The 18477-nt window shown below is 51.1% G+C and overlaps 1 protein-coding gene across 2 annotated transcripts in view; it reads right to left on the minus strand.

Moving 5' to 3' along the window:
* The window catches only part of GFRA4 (GDNF family receptor alpha 4), a 69293-nt gene continuing 50816 nt past the window's right edge, over positions 1 to 18477 (minus strand). The window contains exons 2-8 of one of the 2 annotated variants that reach the window (XM_083836328.1): positions 16345 to 16623; positions 13015 to 13095; positions 9793 to 10138; positions 7171 to 7280; positions 6132 to 6266; positions 5720 to 5877; positions 1 to 4024 (exon numbers count right to left, since the gene is read on the minus strand). In XM_083836328.1, coding sequence (XP_083692454.1) covers positions 3878 to 4024; positions 5720 to 5877; positions 6132 to 6266; positions 7171 to 7280; positions 9793 to 10138; positions 13015 to 13095; positions 16345 to 16623 — 1256 coding nt within the window. In that variant the 3' untranslated portion in view covers positions 1 to 3877. Of the gene's footprint in view, positions 4025 to 5719; positions 5878 to 6131; positions 6267 to 7170; positions 7281 to 9792; positions 10139 to 13014; positions 13096 to 16335; positions 16624 to 18477 lie in introns of both variants that reach the window. The other variant, XM_083836329.1, reaches the window with a different exon arrangement.

Consider the following 18477-nt stretch of genomic DNA (forward strand, 5'->3'; position numbering starts at 1 on the left):
TCAGGAAAATGCATGTGTGCTTTATTCATGGATATGTTTGAATATTGACTCGTACAGAAGAGATAAGTACAGGCTATACCCTGGTCGTACAGGCAGACACCACCCGTCCTCCCCTCGGTGCACACACACACCGGTCTCACCCTGCCACCCGCGGGGTTATTGCTCCAGCACCGTTTTCCGTCCCTGCTCGTGCTCTTGCTTTGACCACGACGTGGTGTTTGTACACACACAACATCTCACGGGCCTTCAGGACGCGAGGAACTGCCAAACCACTGCAAACGATGCCACAGAGAGAGAGTTCAGTGGCTACAGAGGGTTTGGCTGGTCGATTATTTTTTTTTTCCCCCATTTTGCTTCTTTGTGCTTATGGAAGTCCCCAGGTGTGGAGTGATTCCTAACAAGTCATCGCCCTGTCTCTCTCGGCTCACTCAGTCCTTTCCCTTTACAAACAGCTGCTGTGGCTTCTGTGGTCCGTCAAGAAGCTTAAAAATGAAGATCCGGAGTTCTCTTCTTAGTGGTCAAAAGAGTTGAAAGTTCTTCCAAAAAATTCCCTTTTCACAAGGGAAAACAAATGGTCTGTGCCCTCATGTTGGGGGGATGTAATCAGGTCTCCTACCTCCCAAAGGACTCCTCAGAAAACATCTTTTTTTTTGCAAAGTTTCATTTGTGAATGCACTTGGAGGGAGAGTGGACATTAAATATTGGCAACAAGGGTGAAATGGTCAGGAAAATTCATGCAGGTTTTTGAATTTATTTATTTTTGATCTCTACGCAACACCACCCACCCCAACCGCTGGCCTTTCCCTGCTGTGTGGAGGCTCGCTGCTCCTGCCTCGCTTCGTCTTGGAGCATCCCCAGAGCCCAGGGGGAGCAGGAGCTGGCCTGGGCCACGGCTTTGGGGGTTCAGCTTCCAAAACCCCAGCACAGGGCAAAGGACAAGGACAACGAGGCCATTTCAGACCTGCAACACCAGCTCTGCTTTTCAGACCCCTCCAACAAGACCACAACGAAGACACCCCCCCTTCCCCCCAGCAGATACCCATTTACACGAACCCACTGTCTGGTTTTGGCAGGGATCCCTGCAGACCTTTACCATTTTTTCAGCCTCGCCAAGCAAAGCCTCCGTGATCCGATCCACGGGGGTTGGCCGTCGCCTTCCACAGCCTGGGGGCACTTCTGCCGTCCTCCCAAAACTGAGGACTTGAGAAGAGCCCGCAATGGGAATCGAGAGTCTCTTTGGCCTGCAGTGCCTGGGGACAGCTAACATCCTAAAAAGTCTTTAAAGCGTGATAGAAACCCAGAGGAGATGCCAACACCTCTGTCAGTGGAATGGTTAGAAACAGATCGAGAGAAATCTGCCAGAAAGTGTAAATGGAGAGGATCCTGCCGTGGGACGTGGTCATGGAGCAGGTGATCCCTGGAGGTCTCCTCCATCCCTAGCAGTGTGTTAGGGTTCTCCACATCCACATCTCACAGCTTGCCAGCCTTAAAGGAGAGGTGAAGCTGGCTTGCCATCTATCCAGGCCAACTAGGAAAAGTCTGCTTCTGCTGGTTGTTTTATCAGAGAAGGAAAGGGCAAAGTGGCATTTCGATACCACTGCCAGCGATAAGACACAAGAGTGGAGCTGCAGGAGGGGGCACTCCTGGAAAGCAGCCGCCCCCTGTAACCTCCCCACCCCGAGATTCAGCCCCTGCAAGGAGGTTGAAGGCTGGCGGAGACCCACCTTGCTGGGGCCAGGAGTGTGGAGCAGCAGGGCAGACAAGGGAGACACATTTGGCTGGGGATACCAATGCCCTGGATAAGGGGGAAATGTCTGCAGCAGCTCAGCGCCTGGCTATGATGCTCCGAAGGGAGGTCAGGGATTTGGGGTCTGTGCTACGACAATCCCCAGATGCATTTCTGGCACTGGCTGAGCCTCCTGGCAGGGAAGGTTTTGCACATTTCAGCTCAGCCCGGTGCCTGGCACGCACAACTTGGATCTCGGCCATGTTCCAGGACCCTTTTCATGGTCCTGGACTAGGACAGCCAGGTGCTACAGCCCCGAGGACCTCCCAGGTGCAGACCTTCAGAGAGGATGCAGCCAGGGGGGTTTCTGTGCATCCATAGATGTTCATCTGGAAACGAGAACGGGCTTATATTGGACCAAAACCCAAAGGTTTCTCACCTTTGCAGTTTTTCAGCAAAGTCTAAGTATTAAAGCAATGGAAAGTGTTCTGGAGGGAATGGGAATAAAAAGCACTGGACTTTGCCACGCCAGCTGCTGCTAAGCTTTTCCATGCATCCGTATGATAAAGGACTAATGTTGTTCCTCGGGGAAGCATAAACCAAGGAGTGAACGGGCTGCTGAAAAGCTCATGGGGAAAACCTGGAGCTACTCCTGTGCCTCCCCGTGGCCATCAACCTGGGTAAGCATTTATCCTGGGAAACCTTCCCACCCTTCCTTCCCATCTTCTTCATCGGCTGGATCTAGCAAGGGGTTCAGCTCCCCGAAAGGCGCAGGGAGACCTCAGCTCACCTCCTCAAGGGAAGACCCCCGAGCTATCACATACCCCAAGGCCACACATTTGCCTTCTTGTGCCCTGAGCAACAGGGCAAGGTTTGTCCTCACCGTCCCTCCCTCTGGGTGGGTCAAGCACCAGCCTTGGCTTCAACCACCTCGTGGCTCAGCAGTTGACACTTGAGAGGGCCATTGTCCTTCACGAGCCAACCTGGACATGAGCGAGTTCCTCCACCAGCTCTTCAAGGAGGGGAACTGCAGCAGTCCTACTGTTGATGTGATTTATGCCTTGACCTTTCTGGAGACTGGCTGGATCTTTCTGTCCCCATGGTGGTAGCTAGCAAACGTCTTGTATCCTCTCCCTTCCTTGCAAAGATAATGATGTCCCCCAAGTGAAGTCTCTCTGCCAGACCAAATGATGCTCAGGTAGCTCGTGAGGACGGGCTGTGTTGCACCCCCATAGAGCCCTATCCGTGGGATCAAATTTATCCTGCACAGAGAAGGCTCGGACTGGGCTGACATTGCCCCCTGACTTTCATAATGAAAAAATACCTACCCCAAACACCTCATGGGACCAGTAAATAGCAATGCTAGGGTTGGGACATGAAGAAAGGCAGCCATAAACAAAACACCACGCGTGTCTCTTCCTGAACACCATCGGTACATGACATGTTTCCCAGACAGGAGGGCCCGAGGGGCAGGTGGCAGCTATCGAGGCGTGCCTGTTGCACATGGGTGGATGGTCCGTGGAGCCAGTTTGGTGTGTGGCCACTTAACACCACCCCAAGATGCTTCGGGATCCTCTCTGGAGAACAAACCCAACCACCTTCTCACCAGCAGCTCTGGTTTCTTCACTCCGAACCAGGTGGGCTGCCCTTTGGGTTCCAGACCCAACCCTGGAGATGGTCTGAACCACACATCATTGACTTGTCCTGCTGTGGGCCCCATGCCATGAGCCAGGGCTCCAGGAAACCTCCTGGCAGCTCAGCCAGCAAAAGTCTTTCCCCTCTTGGCTGGGGCAGGCAAAAGTTTTTCCTCTGCAGCTCTCATTTCTTGACTCAACTCTCTCCTTCAGCTTTTCCAAGGCAGTTGTCTGTGGCTTCCACCCCAATCCGCAGGGAGCTGGAGAGACAACAACCGAGCTTGTGGGGTGAAAGGTGGCCAGGACCAAGAATGAGCTGGTTGTCGACAATGCTGATTGTATAAAACCAAAGAAATTGGCAGACGGGCGAGGAGGAGGAAGGGCCTACACGCTCACCTCTCCTTCCCATCCCCTCCCTCCTCCCCAGCCCACCCCCCCAAAAAAGTTACTTGTCTGGTTGTTTTTTTAGAGAAACCGACACAAAGAGAGTCACTGCCTGGCGTGTGCCCGCCCTGCCTCACATCACCAGGAGGCTCAGCACGGCCAGAGTGGGGAGAAGCCACGAGTGCAGCGGGGAGGCTGCCTGGAGGGATGGAGCTGCTGGGCTGGAGGCCTCTGAGGACAGGCGAGTGGAGCCCCGCAGGAGCCGCTCCTCTCCGGCCACCTGCAAGAGAAAGGAGACAGCGTGGGGTGAGGAGCTGGGTTGTTCCCCTCATCGGTCTAGATGCAGGGTTTCCAAGCCCTGAAGCCTCCCTGTGGGTGTTCAGACTCAGAACCAGACTCAGCCTGGCTCTAGACGTGTGGTCAGCTCACATCTGCTGGAGGTGGTGGTGAAGGTGGTGGTGGCACCAGGGTCACCTCGTGGGCATAGCACCCGCAGGTCTGGACACCTGGCTGGACGTGTCCTTTTGTAAGGTGGGTGCCTGAACGCCCACTGTGGGCAACGGAGATCCATGCAGCCCATGGAGTCACCTCCGTGGTGGCCTCTCCAGGTGGAGATGTCCCCTAGGCATGGGGCCAGCAGGTGTTTCACCACGCAGTGGCTGGCAGCCAAGTTGGTTTCTCCAATGGACGGTGCATGTGTTCATGTTGGCCATCTGGGCTGGACTGGCAATGATGAGGGAGGTTCACAGCTTCTCCGTTGCTTGTAGGTGCTGGCTTGGATAAAAATCTTAGTGTGGTGTCTGGACCTCAGGCCACCACCAAAGTTGTTGTAAGGTCTAGGGACCGCCAGCCAGAAGCAAGACCTCCAACTCCTGTTTGCAAATGTTTTTCTGGCCTGATGAATTTATCCCATGGCCACCAAGGCCCCAAAAAGCAGTGAGGGAAGCTGATACCTCTGCACCTCCTGAGCTGGTAAATGATCAATGGAAACAGAGTGGAGTGGGATGATTTGGGTGTTTTCTCAGCAAAAGACACGGGGAAAGGGCTTTGAAAATCTGCGTGTGGAAGCTCCCTGGAGGTATCAGCTAGCCCAGCACAAAACCCACGCTCGGTCCTCAGAGTCTAGTTAACTGCAGCTTCTGTTACCTGTACGTTCAGTAAATCAGGGTCACTGTTAATTATTCAACAGTAAAATAATTCATTCTGAAGATTAATCTGGTGGGTGGCAAGTCAAGGTCATTGCTTTTTACTTAATAATTAAATATTTAATGCTTATTACTGTCATCATCAGTAAAGTACCCTGTTATTTGTTTTAGAATAATTTCAATTTAATATTAATTTGACACTAACAATTTGCTGCTGACTAGAACCTTTCAGCAGAGGTTTCCCAATGCTTAGCAAACCTTGGTCAGTTAATCCTCAACGTGTGACCTCCAGCAGCTGAAATGCTTGTCTGAACCTATGTGGCTGCCCTCCAGCAGGGCAAGGAGATGAACCAGTGCTCCTGGCTCCCTTCTACGCTCCTGAAAAGCCCAGGGATGTTCCCAGTACTCCTAGAAAACCCATGTATCTCAACAGCACCCATGAAAGAAAGGAGATGGTGACCAACAGGCCAGAGAGCAGCAAGGGATGGGATGGGATAGGATAGGACAGGATAGGATAGGATAGGATAGGATGGGATGGGATGGGATGGGATGGGATGGGATGGGATGGGATGGGATGGGATGGGATGGGATGGGGTAGGATAGGATTAGGATGGGATAAAATAGGATAGGATAGCCTTTGGAGTCAGGCAAGAAGATGTCAGGGCATGAGGAAGAGGATGATGAGGGACTCCCAAAGGTGGAGGGGAGGTTGGATATCTGCACGTAGCTGAAATGACACGGGCGGATGAGGGAGCTGAGATGAGGAGGACTGGAAGGCATGGAGCAGGCACGGACACAGCCAGGCATCCCCTTGGGCCAGGCTCTCCTACCTTGGTCGGCTGGAGGTGCTCGAAGACGTTCTCTCTGAGGGTTGCCACAGCTCTGTTGGCGTTTCGCTCCTGCTTGTACATCTGTGTGGTGGGGGGGATGGATGGGGCCACAGCTGCGTTCAGGTAGGTCCCATTGCCAAAGGCCAGGATGGCGTTTTCTTTGTGTGAGAAAGAGATGGAGAAAAGCATCAGCAGGGGAAAGAACACACCTCCTTTCTCCAGCTTTCTTTGGCTGCCTGTCCCAAACTGCATGCCTGAGGACCTTCAGAGCTCCTTTGCTGAAAGCACATGAGATGGGCACCGATAGCCTCCCGAGGACTAGGTCGCCTTCGTGTCCTCGCTCCCCAGACTCTTATAGGGAGCCTCACCAGCCTGTGGGCAATGCTGCTGGAGGATTATTGGCGATACTCACGGAGACAGATGTTGTCAGTGAAGAGACGCAGAAAGCTCTCGCACTCTTCCTGCCGGTTGCCACTAGCATTGCACGTGCACCAGGGGGCTATGCTGGAGGTCGAGTTGTCAATGTAGTTGGGAGTGATGGGGCTGCCTGCGGGAAAGATGAGAAGTGTTACCACAAAGATGGTGTTTCAGGAGGGGACAGGACATTTCCCTCGTGGCTTGCTCTGTTTGCAGCCCCTCTGTGATGGCAGTGCAAGGAAACCCTTCGGGTGCTGCTGTCATGGCTCTGTTTTGCTCGCAGGGAGGAGAAGAGTGGCAGCTGCAGCCTTTTTTTTCACCCTTCCACCAACAAAGCCTTCAGCTGATTAAAGTGGGCTATCAGTCTAAGGAAGGGGCAACTCCTGGGAGCTCAGGTTCCCAAGTAACATTCAAAAATTATATGTGAACCTGTGTCATATCGTCACCAGAAAAGTCAAACTCAACCTCCAGAATGGTCAGAGACAACAAAGGAGGGATTAAATCAGAATGAAATCTTGACCCAAATAGCTGTCAATTTACCCTTGGGATGGACCAAGTCCAACACATTGGTGCTTCTCTTTGGACTCTGGCTGTGCTCAAGCTTACAGCTGCCAGCTGGGTCTCTGCAGCATCTGCAAACCAAATCTGACATCTGAAGTCAGCGAGATGGCAGGGGACAGTGATATCCTGGGGCATCACCAGCAGTGGGATGGGGGAACACCCACCAGAGCAGATGCCTGGGGTCAACCCATCATCCTGAGCTTCTGTTAGGGTACGGCAGCACATGCTGCAGGTTTTTTCTGCCTCTGCTGCAGCTGTCATAAAATTACCCAATGCTCATGGCTTGGGCTCCTTCCCTAGGCACAGCAGAGAGAAAGATCAACAATTCTTGGTGATCCCAGTCTCTGATGTCCACCTCGCCATCCTCACAGCTTTTAGCTGGCCAGAGTACAGGTGGTGCTTCCCCCCTGGGTGTGGGAGGGAGAGCAGCTGAAGTATGAAGTATGAAACATGAATTATGGAGACCAGCTCACCTATGATGCCGGTGTACGCCAGCAGACAGGCAGCATAGCTGTCCCGCCGGCAGCCGCTCGCAGCCTGCAGGGACGGCTGGCAATTGAACTGGAACTCTGCGTAGCGCGACCTGACGGAGAGAAAGCACAAAATGGGGCTTATTAGCATGGATATTTGGGACAAAAAGGGACATAATAGCGCACTGGAAGTGTTGAATGTGATTGCACAGAAGGGAATATGTTCACACGATCTTTTGTTGCTGCAGTTGTTGCTGAGCCAGTTTGAATAAATATCATAGGTTTTCTTCTCTCCTGCCCCCTCCAGCAATCCAGAAGTGGGTTTAATCACTCGGAGAGGAGAATGAATAGGTGCTGTAGGTCGTGTTTTACAGGCCTCCTCTGGGACTGCAAGAAAGGTGCAGTCTTGGAAGAAATGTTTGTTTTCTGATGTACGAAGCTGATTTTCAGAGGAAGAGCTGTTGTAGGCAGCGAGGGAATTCATTCCCTAGTGCCATTATCTGACTTCTGGGTACTAACTTCCCCTAGAGACCTATGCCTTCATTTTTGGACTGAATTGCTGAGAGAGAGAATCACTTTGGCCCAATTTCTCTCTGTTCAAAGATTATGTTCTAAATGTAGCTGAGGATGTCTTCAGATTAAGGGCAATGCCCCAAAGCTCAGATGTGCTCTAACCATCATCGTGGCTGTTGCTACCTCCTCTGCTACAGGCAGGAGAGGTTTGGACTCTCTGGAGCCTGTGGAGCAGGAGGTGCATGCTGTGCTTCTTTCACCTCTGTTGTGCCTTGGGTTTTGCGTGGTCTGGGTAAAAGCAACAAATGGCTCAGCACAGAAGGGTTTTGAGACCCAATCCTGGGCTTGTTGGGACCCTCCAGGCCGTGCAAGGAAGTAGGTGCATCATTCAGATGTGCCAGGGTGCTCCTTGCATGTGGCTCCCCTACTCCTTGGGTAGATAAACTCTGTACATCATGCTGCCAACCAGGTATTTGACACCCAGTTCTTTAGGGGTGGCCCAGTTGTTGGCCCATCTAGTGGCATTTGGACATTGCAGGATACCTAAGACATCCGCATGGGGCTTTCATGTAGGACATGCTACTAGAGATACAGATCCACGAGGCAGGAGCCAGGGCCCAGGTAAGATGTCCTAAGGTTTCTCTTATAGCACTGACCTCTCTCTCCTGTGCCACAGCCAGGCAAAAAAATACTTACCAAATTTATGCTGTATTATTTGGAGGGGGGAGATGTGGATTGCAGTGTTTGTATCATCCATGTTAGCAGAGCCCACACCTCCAAGCGGGGAAATTTGAGAGGTTACGGCTGATAAGAAGCTGCAAGAAGGCTTAGCAGCACAGGAGGGATTAGCCTGGAGTATTTTACTCCTCTAAAGTGCCATGATGTGTTGTTCCTGGCTCTCCTTGTGGTTTCTGCACTGCTGCCTTTGACCGGGTCACACGTCAACCCCTTGCTCCCACCGTGTCTCTAGAGGATGTTTTATATTATATATTCAGAGACCAAGGGACCAGATAATTAACAGCTGTGCTGCTTGCAGGAAATGGTTTCCAGCCTCCTGGGAAGCAACACTTTCCCCTTTGATCCTCCCCTTCCCTCCTGGGTCCACTTGCCTTGTTAGGGAGAGGGCAGTACCCCACAGTTTTGGGTTCCCTAGGTAGCTGGGGGAAATCTCCAGTCAAGAGCTGGTGTGGCTCAGGAGTTTTGCATCTTTCAGAGTCAGCTCCAGCTCTGTAGCTCAGTTTTTGTCCATTAGCAGCCTTTTTGGGTGCAGAGGGATGAGGGCATTAATGCCAGTCCGCCTTTTTGGGTGCAGAGGGTTGAGGGCCAGTCCACTCATCCAAAAGGATGTGTGCGGCATGTTGCTACCCTCACCTCCCCTTCTGAAAATGCAATTCTTTTTAATGTACTTTAAAGATGACGTGCTGGCAGCGGATGGCTACTGGAAGTTCAGCTCAGAAAGTCCCAAAACCTGGAATAATTAGAGGTTGGGACAGCACTGGGAGACATGTCTTATGCTGGTCTTGCTCTTGTGCTCTTCTCTAGGTGTCCACTCACACCCACAGCTGCATGGAGGACACTGGGCTGGGAGCATCACTGCACATCTGGTGCAGTACAGCTGCTCTCACACCTTACATCTCTTGTGGATGGAAGGCGTCCACCCCAAGGGCTGTACATGGATTAACCTTCTGGAATATCAAAGACCTTTTGAGAAATGGAGGGGTAAATATAGTGGAACTGAAGGAAAATCATGTAAGGGGGATATATGTGAGGTGCACTTTAGGGCAGGTCTGTGCCTGTGTGCATGCATGAGGCTGAATGGATCCCACTCTGCGTCCCTGCTTTGCTTGCACCTTCCTGGAGCTATTCCCATAGAGGGTCTGTCTTTGGGACCAAATCCAAAACTGATAGGAGAGGTCAAAAAAGGCTCCAACATAAAGATATGAAATCTGTTTGTCAGTGCTTTCCGTATCAGGGTATGAGACCAGGACATGGACCACGGGAGGGAATCACTCAGGCAGTGGCCTACAAGGTTGGGCTGTGGTGAGATGGATGCGTCTGCCACGATCCTCCAGCTGGGCCCGTCAGCTCTCCACGTCACCCACGTGAACCCACCTGCAGACGTAGTTCTCCCGGCAGGAGTCCAGGGGCGCCAGGCAGTTGGGTTTCTCCTTGGACTCGTAGGAGCAGGCGGGAACGATGGTCTGCCGCCGGCGCTCGGCGCAGGCCGTGTCGTCGCAGGGGCAGAAGAGCAGCTCGTGGGTGTACTCGGGTGGCACGCGGTCAAAGAACTTGCGCAGGGCCTTGTGGCACTTGGAGCGGTTGCAGGTGTCGGCCCGGGCCAGGCGACGGATGCAGAAGGAGACGTACTCGGTCCGCAGCCGCTGGCACATCTCGTCCACGTTGCAGGCTTTGGCGGCGTCCAGGCAGCGGTTCACCTGGGTCACCTCGTTCTCAGAGCCTGGGGGATGGCAGAAGACGGGGATGGAGTTCAGTGCTCATCTGTCCCCAAGATGCAGCACCCCATGGAGACTTTCCTCCCATCCCGTTCCTGCTCGTGGCCACCTCAGGGTGGCCACCACCAGCTCTAGGAAGGCAGTGGCCAGGATGAAATCCACATTTGCTCCCTGTGTCCCAGCAGGGCCAAATCCCCTTTCCCTGCTCACCCTGCTAAGAGGTGCCATGGCCGCACAACAACCCTCACACCCCAGAACCTGCTCCTAAATCCTACACTTAATAAAATAAAACTTTTCTCTACCTTCGGCATCTTATAACACTCTCACCACGAATTGACCACCCTGAGGCCTGGTGAGACAGCAGTCCATCCCAGGACCTGCCCAGCCACATGAGAGTTGTCTGGGTCTCACAGCCCCGCAGCATTTTCCAGACTGGTCCTGCCCAATGTGCCCATGTCCTAAACTACAACCCTGCCTTCATGAGATGGAAATCATTTGAAGAATAGGTAAGATGGAAACACATTTGTCTAATACTGATTCTGGAGCTCTTACAAAGGTGGATGGAGATCTGTTTGACAGCAGGGAAAATGCCACAGCATTGCTGCTAAGAGTCAGTCAAGACATTAGGCTCTTTCTGATAGGAGAGATAAGATGAGGGTCCTCCAAGTGCTAGAGAGAAAATGAATTTGAAAGCGTTTTCCATCTCTCTGAATTAAGCCCACGACCTGAAGCACACTAGAAGGACTTTTTCCCCAGCAGAGAAGATTTTTTTTTTTTCCAGAGGAAAAAAACCCAGAATGAAAAATTTCAGATGCAGAGTCAAGCCCTGTCTTTGGCCAGGAGTTAAGACCAGCCAGTCACCACTGACAAGTGTAAAAGCATTGACAGTTGCTCTGAGCGCTTCAAAACTGGCTGCACTCCTTCATTTTCACAAACATTATCAGATGCTCCTTCTCTTAGCTGTTTATTTCCCCCTTCGTTTTGTCTCTGCTGTTTATGGTGTGCTAAGAGATGAATTTCAAGTTTTGCAGTTATTTTATGATGGGTGAAATTTTTTGCTCGGTGTGTTCCTACCACATAGGTGCTTCTCTTTAAAAATGCCTAGAGATGAAGATCGTTAGAGCATCAGTTTACACTGGGGAGCTGTCAGCAAGTGTGTAGGAAACAGCTACTTGGAAGGGTTTCATTACCCATTCAGCTAATGAATCACAGGGAACACAGTAGCTTTTCTCCTGTTCCCACGCAACAACGGAGGATGTGCTTTTACAAATCACTACTACAATTAGAGAGGAGGGATATAATTCTGTTTGTACACTTCTAATGGTGGCCACACGTATTGTTTCTGTAAAATTGGATTAAAAATATCTGTCACTCTGATCTGGTGCGGGGTCATGGGAATGTCTTAAGTTTCAACAAGTTCTTGGGAATTTTGAGGGTATATTTGAAAGAGGATCCTTTGGCTATGCAAACGCTATAATTCTGTGAACTGGACAGGCACAGGGCAGCAGGTCATAAGGTGTGTTATAGACTGTGATGAGTATAAACAGGAAAGAAAAATTAAAACCAAAAATTTTATGTGCTTTATGGGTGCTGAGTCCTTTGGCACATATCCCTGCTGCTCTGGGCCCATTGACTTTGCTGCCCAACCAGTTTCAGTCTGCTTTAAACACCTGACTATGTGTTAATCATGCATAAAAACCCCCATCCCTGGACTTCGCCTCGCTCTGAAGAGCCCTGTAGGACCTCCAGCAAAAATGGAAAAACTCTCGTGACAAAGGCCACGACCCAGCAAACAGCTTTGTGCATGCTTCACTTTGCACGCTCGGATCAGCCAAGTGGAGTCGATAAGATGACGTGAGGCCAGGGAGCAACACCCTTCCCTCGCTGGTCAGATTGTCAAGGGCTGATGGGTTAATTCGCTCCCCGACATTTTCACCTAACAAGTGCCTCGCTGTCGAGGGGACTGCAGACATCCATCAGACACAGGGATGTGCTGCTCCTTGCTCGCCTGGTTGTGCTCCAGCTGTGTCCTCCAGCCCAGCATCAGGTGTGCGGTGAGGAAGAGCTGCAACACGGCTGCTGTTCTGGCACATCGGCCAGAGACGCACATGGAGCGCACAACCTGCTCCCAGACGGGTAGTTCGGTGACAAAAATCACTGCCTGTAAAGCTTCCCCATGCCTGTGGTGCACAAGCAGAGCTGGCAGCTGTGATGTTGGTGATGGATTGCTTAATAGCTACCGCACTGACCTTTTAACTGAGGGGCTGAGGGTTCGTGCCCTCGAGGGGGTTAAAAGGTGTGGGGCAGCTCTGCTGACATTATTAAGGGGATTACATGATGCAAAGCAGAGCACAGGGCTGAGTCCTGAGGTTGCCCTCAGGGCATGGGGTTAAAGGTTGGGATTGGGATCGAGCCAGTAGGTTGGGCTGCTGACCTTTCTGCCCACAGTCTGGCCCTGTGACTGACATGGAAACACCTAGTACCTAATGATATCCAGCCAGCCGATGCTTGCCAGGGTTTCTGCACTGCACAGGTCATCCACCTGCTGTAGAGAGGCAGCCCACTCATGATGGCTCATCGTAAGAGGCCTTCCTACCATGTGCATGAAGGGCTTCAGCCCCAGCCCTTCACAGTATGGGCATAAAAGAGCCAAAGGATAAAAATTGCAAGTGCTTCTTCTGAGGATGTGTTCTTCTACCAACATTTTAGCACAGGACTCATGGGCAACGCCTTGAAAGAATGGTTGCAAGACCGTAGCCATGCAATGCTCTATAAAGAAACCACGAGGGACCACAAGGGACTGCCTCGTCCTTAGCACTTGATCCCACAGCCAGCTCCCCCCACTTTGGAGCAGTGTAGGGGCATCTTCCCACCCACCTACCTGCCGTGATGGAGGCCAGCCGGACGTAATCAAAGCCCCTGATGAATGGCTCGTAAGGAGAACTCTCCAGTACGTTCATGCCTGGGGGGGAAAAGAGAAGTCACTGAGAAGACAGCAAAAGACCCTGAGACATACAAGGTTCAACAGTTGCAGTGTAGGTTGGCTTGGTGATGGGGTTGTGTGCTCTCCAGGCCATAAATGAATGGATACTCAGGGTCACAGGAAGAATAGGATATAACTGGATTTAAAAAAAATAATAATATCACAACTGTGGGGTAGATCAGCCCATCAGAGAACTGTTGAGTTTCAACCCTGTATAGCTCAAGTCCTGGGCACCCTTCCAGGATTGCTGCTGAGGACACCAGACTGTAGCACAGGCTCTTGCTTGTGGGCAGAGTTCATACCAACATCTCCCTACTCACAGGGTTTCCAACACCGTTCTTACTTTTTTATTTTTTCTTACTTTTTTTAATGGCTCTACCTGGGTCAGAGGTCCTTGCCTATTTCTAGGACACAGGTAGGGCTATGCATGGGGCTGCATCTGGCAAAACACACGTCTACGTATTTATTAACACCTCTCCCCTTCTCCCCAACAGCCCTTTCTTACTTGGCACTGAGCTAATGACCCACAGCTCCTGCAGAAACTTCCTCTCTCCATTTTTAAGTTGCTGGGAAGCTAATTTTATTCAATCGGTGCTTCCCTTTTATCTGCTCAATGGTCTGTAATGCCCCATCACCCTGCTAGATACTACGGAATATTATTGAAGCAAACAGCTCAGTATCTTTTTTTTTTTTTTTTTCCTTTTATTAGACATTTAGATGGATATGGACAGCAGGAGCAGATGTACTGGCTGGGATAAAAGGACTATCAAACCTCTTGCTCCGGGCATATGCTGATCACCAGCTGCGGTCAGGAAGAAACGGCTCCCAGGGTACACAGCCCTGTGCAATTACCACAGGTGCATTACAAGGCAGCTTTACACCTTCATTGAAATATCTTGCATCGTTACTGACTGGAGAGGGGCCCATTTGTATGTTCCAGCATAGCAGTTTTATGTCCTGATGATATAGCACCTTATCAGAGAATTGTTATCGGGTTGTCATCATGTTATTGTGTCTCCAAATGGGAAGGTGGCTAAACACAGGCGCACTCAAGAGAAGCTGAGTAAATAGTACGCTTTGTAAATTCCCTGAGCACACACTTCCACAATTGATTTTATAAGAGGGCTTCTAGGAAGCTTTTTACAGCCTCCTGGGTATGTATGACTGAAAGACAGAGCTCCACACGGAGCATGTGGATTGGCTTCCTTTCTCAGTCAATTAAACATGTGTAAGGACTTGGAAACATGTGACTATTATGAAATATATTTCCCCCGGGAAATTAAGGCAAAGAAATCAAAGGTTTGGGAGTGCGAATCTGCATTGCAAGTGAGCTTGGTGCTTGCACAAATGCAGGGCTCAGGCCATGACAGCAGAGGAGAAGTCGGGCAGACTCTTGGCAGTCTCCAATACCACCCTTCCCACGTTCTTCCCCAGGACAGAGGTCCTAAGGCAGTGGGCAGGAGCCCATCCAGCTCCTACCCTGCATCTTCAGACCCACACCTGGCCCCTGTGCTCCCTGCCATCCCCTTCCTGCTCTTCCAGAAGTGGTCCTGGGGTGGTGGGAATCCTCCTGGCACCACTGCCCTGCACAGCCACAAGTCTCCAACTCACTCATTACCAAGCCCTGTGCTCTGCCTCATGCTGTTCACTCCTTGGCAAACATCTCAAGTTCCTCTCCTTTGGGGAAAAAAATAAATAAAAAATAAAAAATAAAATAAAATAAAATAAAATAAAATAAAATAAAATAAAATAAAATAAAATAAATAAAATAAAATAAATAAAATAAAATAAAATAAAATAAAATAAAATAAAATAAAATAAAATAAAATAAAATAAAATAAAATAAAATAAAATAAAAATGTCCCAGAGTTGGATCCAAACAGCTTTCTTAGGGATGCAGTGGGCCCAGACTGATGGTGGGGTTGCCCCATCCCCTGTCCACGCTCGCTCACTGAAGCTGTGCCCCCTCCAGAACAGATCTGCAAATCTCCCATCATAAAAAGGTGATGGAAGCCAGGCCACCTGGGAGCTGCCGGAGTGATGGAGAGGGACCCAGCTGTGTCTGCTAGCATGGCCAGGAGACAGGAGCTGCTTTATGAGAAAATCAAGGGGGAGGCGGAGGCGGGAGATGGACTGCGTCCAAAACTTCAGCCCAGGAGGGTCAGCGGGGAAAGGGCTGTGACTCAACCTGTTAAGATGAATGGAGGGGCTGGATTGCTCCCTCTTCCCCAGGCTTCAATGCAAACAACTTCATGTGGAAAGTAATTAGGGGAAAGATTGGATCCTGGGTGGTGCTGGGGCCTCTTATTCCCCCTGTCAGTGCAAAGCACCCTGCTCTGCACCCTGCAAGCTGTGCTACTTGAAAGTTTTCCGGGAACTTGATCAAGCAGTTCCCATTCTGGCAAGCTGGTGCTTTACGGTCTCCATCCTCTTTGTTTTCCTTGGCCTTTTGGCCTGTGTTATCACCCCTGTACCTTTCCTTTCAGCTTTCAGCCAGCAGTGTTTTATTAATCTATTTGCAGCCTATGGTTGGAAGGTTCTGTTTTATTCCCCGTTTTAATTTTCATGGTGCATAAAATACCCACCAGCCTGACAACGAAGAGTTATGGCCACCGAGGTGCAATTTTATGATGACTCTTAAAAAACGTCAAAATCCAAACTTACTAAATACTGGCTCTGGGAACACTTTAAATTCCAGCTTGATGTCACCAGCCCCAAATCTTCACTAACCCAAAGACACCAGTGCACTTGAGATCCTCCAAGAGAGTGATTTGTTTTAAATTCGCACTGTTTTTTTCCTCAGTGCCCAGACTTTGTATAGTGTTTCAATAAAATCTGGAGCTTCAGGTCTTGGCTAGCGTTCTTCTATTTACATGCAAAACATGCCATGCATTTCCCCAGCAAATATCTCAAGATATACCGGGGACATCATGGAAAAGAAGACAACTTATAAAAAAGGAAGGAGGTGTCTCAGGTTTTTGGGACTGCTTTCCTCAAAATGCCATTACTCTGGGGGTCAGTAGGTGTTGAGAGGGATTGGGATATTATATAGGTGACCTTTTCCTTTTTCACATTGGCTTCACAGAATCATAGAATTGTAGGGGTTGGAAAGGACCTCAAGATCATCGGGTCCAACCCCCGGCTTGGTTGCTGGGGACCTCTACAGAAAGCCCCAGCAGCAATTTCCTTTTAGGAAGACCATGAGGAAAGAGCACCCACCCAACTGACCTTCCATCAGCGTGTGGTGGATGCTCCAGTAGACGCTCAAGCAGTGCTTCTCCTTCTTCATGCCCCGCTTGCACTTGCAGCCGTAGAGCTGGCTGGAGAGCAGGGCCGTCACCGTGCTCCGGCACTGGTTCTTGGCGTCGGGGCCCAGCTTGTTGGCTCCGTTGCCTGCGATGCATTGCCGGAGGGTCCTGAATTTGGAGCTGCAGATGGGGTCGTTGGTGCAGGACTCACCTGCTTGGAGGCAGTCCCTGCTCGAGCTGACAGCTTCCGCCATACCTTCTGCAAGAAAAAGGGAGAGGGGGGCGTGAGGGTGATGGAGCAACGCCAGGGATGTTCATCTTCACATACAGAGACTGAAATCACCCTCTTCACTACACACTCGACAAGCAATGACCCTGCTTCTGTAGTCCTTAAGCAGGCAGATGGCTCCCCAGCAGGTCGGCTGGGGGTGTAAATGCCCAGGCTCACCACCACTATTCAGGAGCTGCCCCATATGAGGCTAAATATTTTACCTGGCCAAGTGTGCTTCAGCGCTGCCCAGCAGCATCACAGAGGAGTGACAGGAGAGGACTGGTAGAAGGGAACTTGGAGGGATGTTGAGGAGGCATGGCTCAACCTGAGCTTCAGCTCTCCAACCCACCCATCTCTCCCACATTGCTGGGACACCAGCAGCAGAGAGATGCACGTGGCCTCCCACACCGCTGGCTGAGGAGCCAAAAGGAGAGGTCACCTCCACCCTTGGGACTAGGTCTTCCTAATTTGAGAGAGTGACCCCAGATGGGGTCAGCATGGAAGCAGGAGTATACATGCATCTGGTTCCCGATGCCTGTCCTTTCCTGCTTGGAGCACAAAAACCTCTCTGAGCCATTTGCTCCCTCACTTTTCTATTTCATCTCCATCCTCCAATGCTAACAGAAGCCGAGTCCTCCTGGAGACCCCCCTCACTCCTCCTCGCACATGATTTAACCCTGCCCACACCTCCCGAAAGCTATGAGCTGCCCCATGCGGAGTGTTTTGACATGGATTTATCTCACATGTGTCCCTTGTTCACTGTCACCACCTCCCCAGGACTCCCACTGTTTTATCATGCCTTTTTCCAAGCTCCTGCAAATTCTCCTCGGAATTACTTGTGAAAACACAAAGTGCTGCTCTGCTCCCCATGCTGTGAGGACAGAGGAAAGCACAGGAGGAAAGCATCAGTGCTACCACACACCAATAAATTAAACATGCCCAGCAGGGCTCGGTGCTGCTGTGTCCCCATGGCCTGCAGCAGACCATTTCCATGCTATTAAACGCTCTTCCACTCTCCAGCAGGCTGGCTACATCCTGACTGACTGCTGGGGATGGGTCCTGGCCTGGGATCGCTCCAAGGCTCATGTAAGCATCGCTGCACCCTGGCAATGGTGGGGCCAGAGGCTCAGCTGTGCTCAGCGGGGCACGGTGGCACCCATGGTGGGGAGAGCACAGGAGATGAGGAGAATTGCATCCCTTCCAGTCGGTGTGGTGCTCTGGAGCATGTCGACATGGGTCAGGCACGGCTGCACCATGGCCTGGGGGAGTGGTGAAGACTGGAACCTGGTTTATGGCAGGGGAGTTTCAGTCCTCACACCTGTAATGTGATCTTTGGATTCTGCTGTACTATCAAAACAGAAAGTGCTGCTATGACCTTGAAGGAGGACTTCTCAAATGGTTCCCAAAGGAACTCCTTACCCCTAACATCGCTCGTCTGCCCTCTGGATGGGAATACATTACAGCTTCATGGGGTAGAGAAGGCAGGGGGCACTTCTTGTGTGGAATCCCTCCAGGGTCTGCTCCTGGTGAGACCCAATTCAGACAACACCAACAAATTCTCTCTCTGAAATGTGGCTCCTAGGTTTCCATCTCTGAGAGCTTCATGAAACCTCCACTCCCTCCAATTGTCTATTGATTTCTCCATGGGACCTCTGTTCCCTCCTTCCACCTGCTGCCTCCCAGGCCCCGAATTTCGGCACCCTCCCCGCCTCTGCTGCCCCCCCCGTGCATGGTTTGAGCCCGGTGCACCCATTCCCCTTCCTGGCAGTGGCAGGGTGTTTCCTGAGAAGCCGCTGCTTCTGTTGCTCTGGCTGATTAGAGTGGAAGGTAGCAGCTGGAATT

The sequence above is a fragment of the Anser anser genome (genome assembly GCF_964211835.1).
Source record: "Anser anser genome assembly, chromosome: 4".
In the NCBI taxonomy this organism is placed as follows: Eukaryota; Metazoa; Chordata; class Aves; order Anseriformes; family Anatidae; genus Anser; species Anser anser.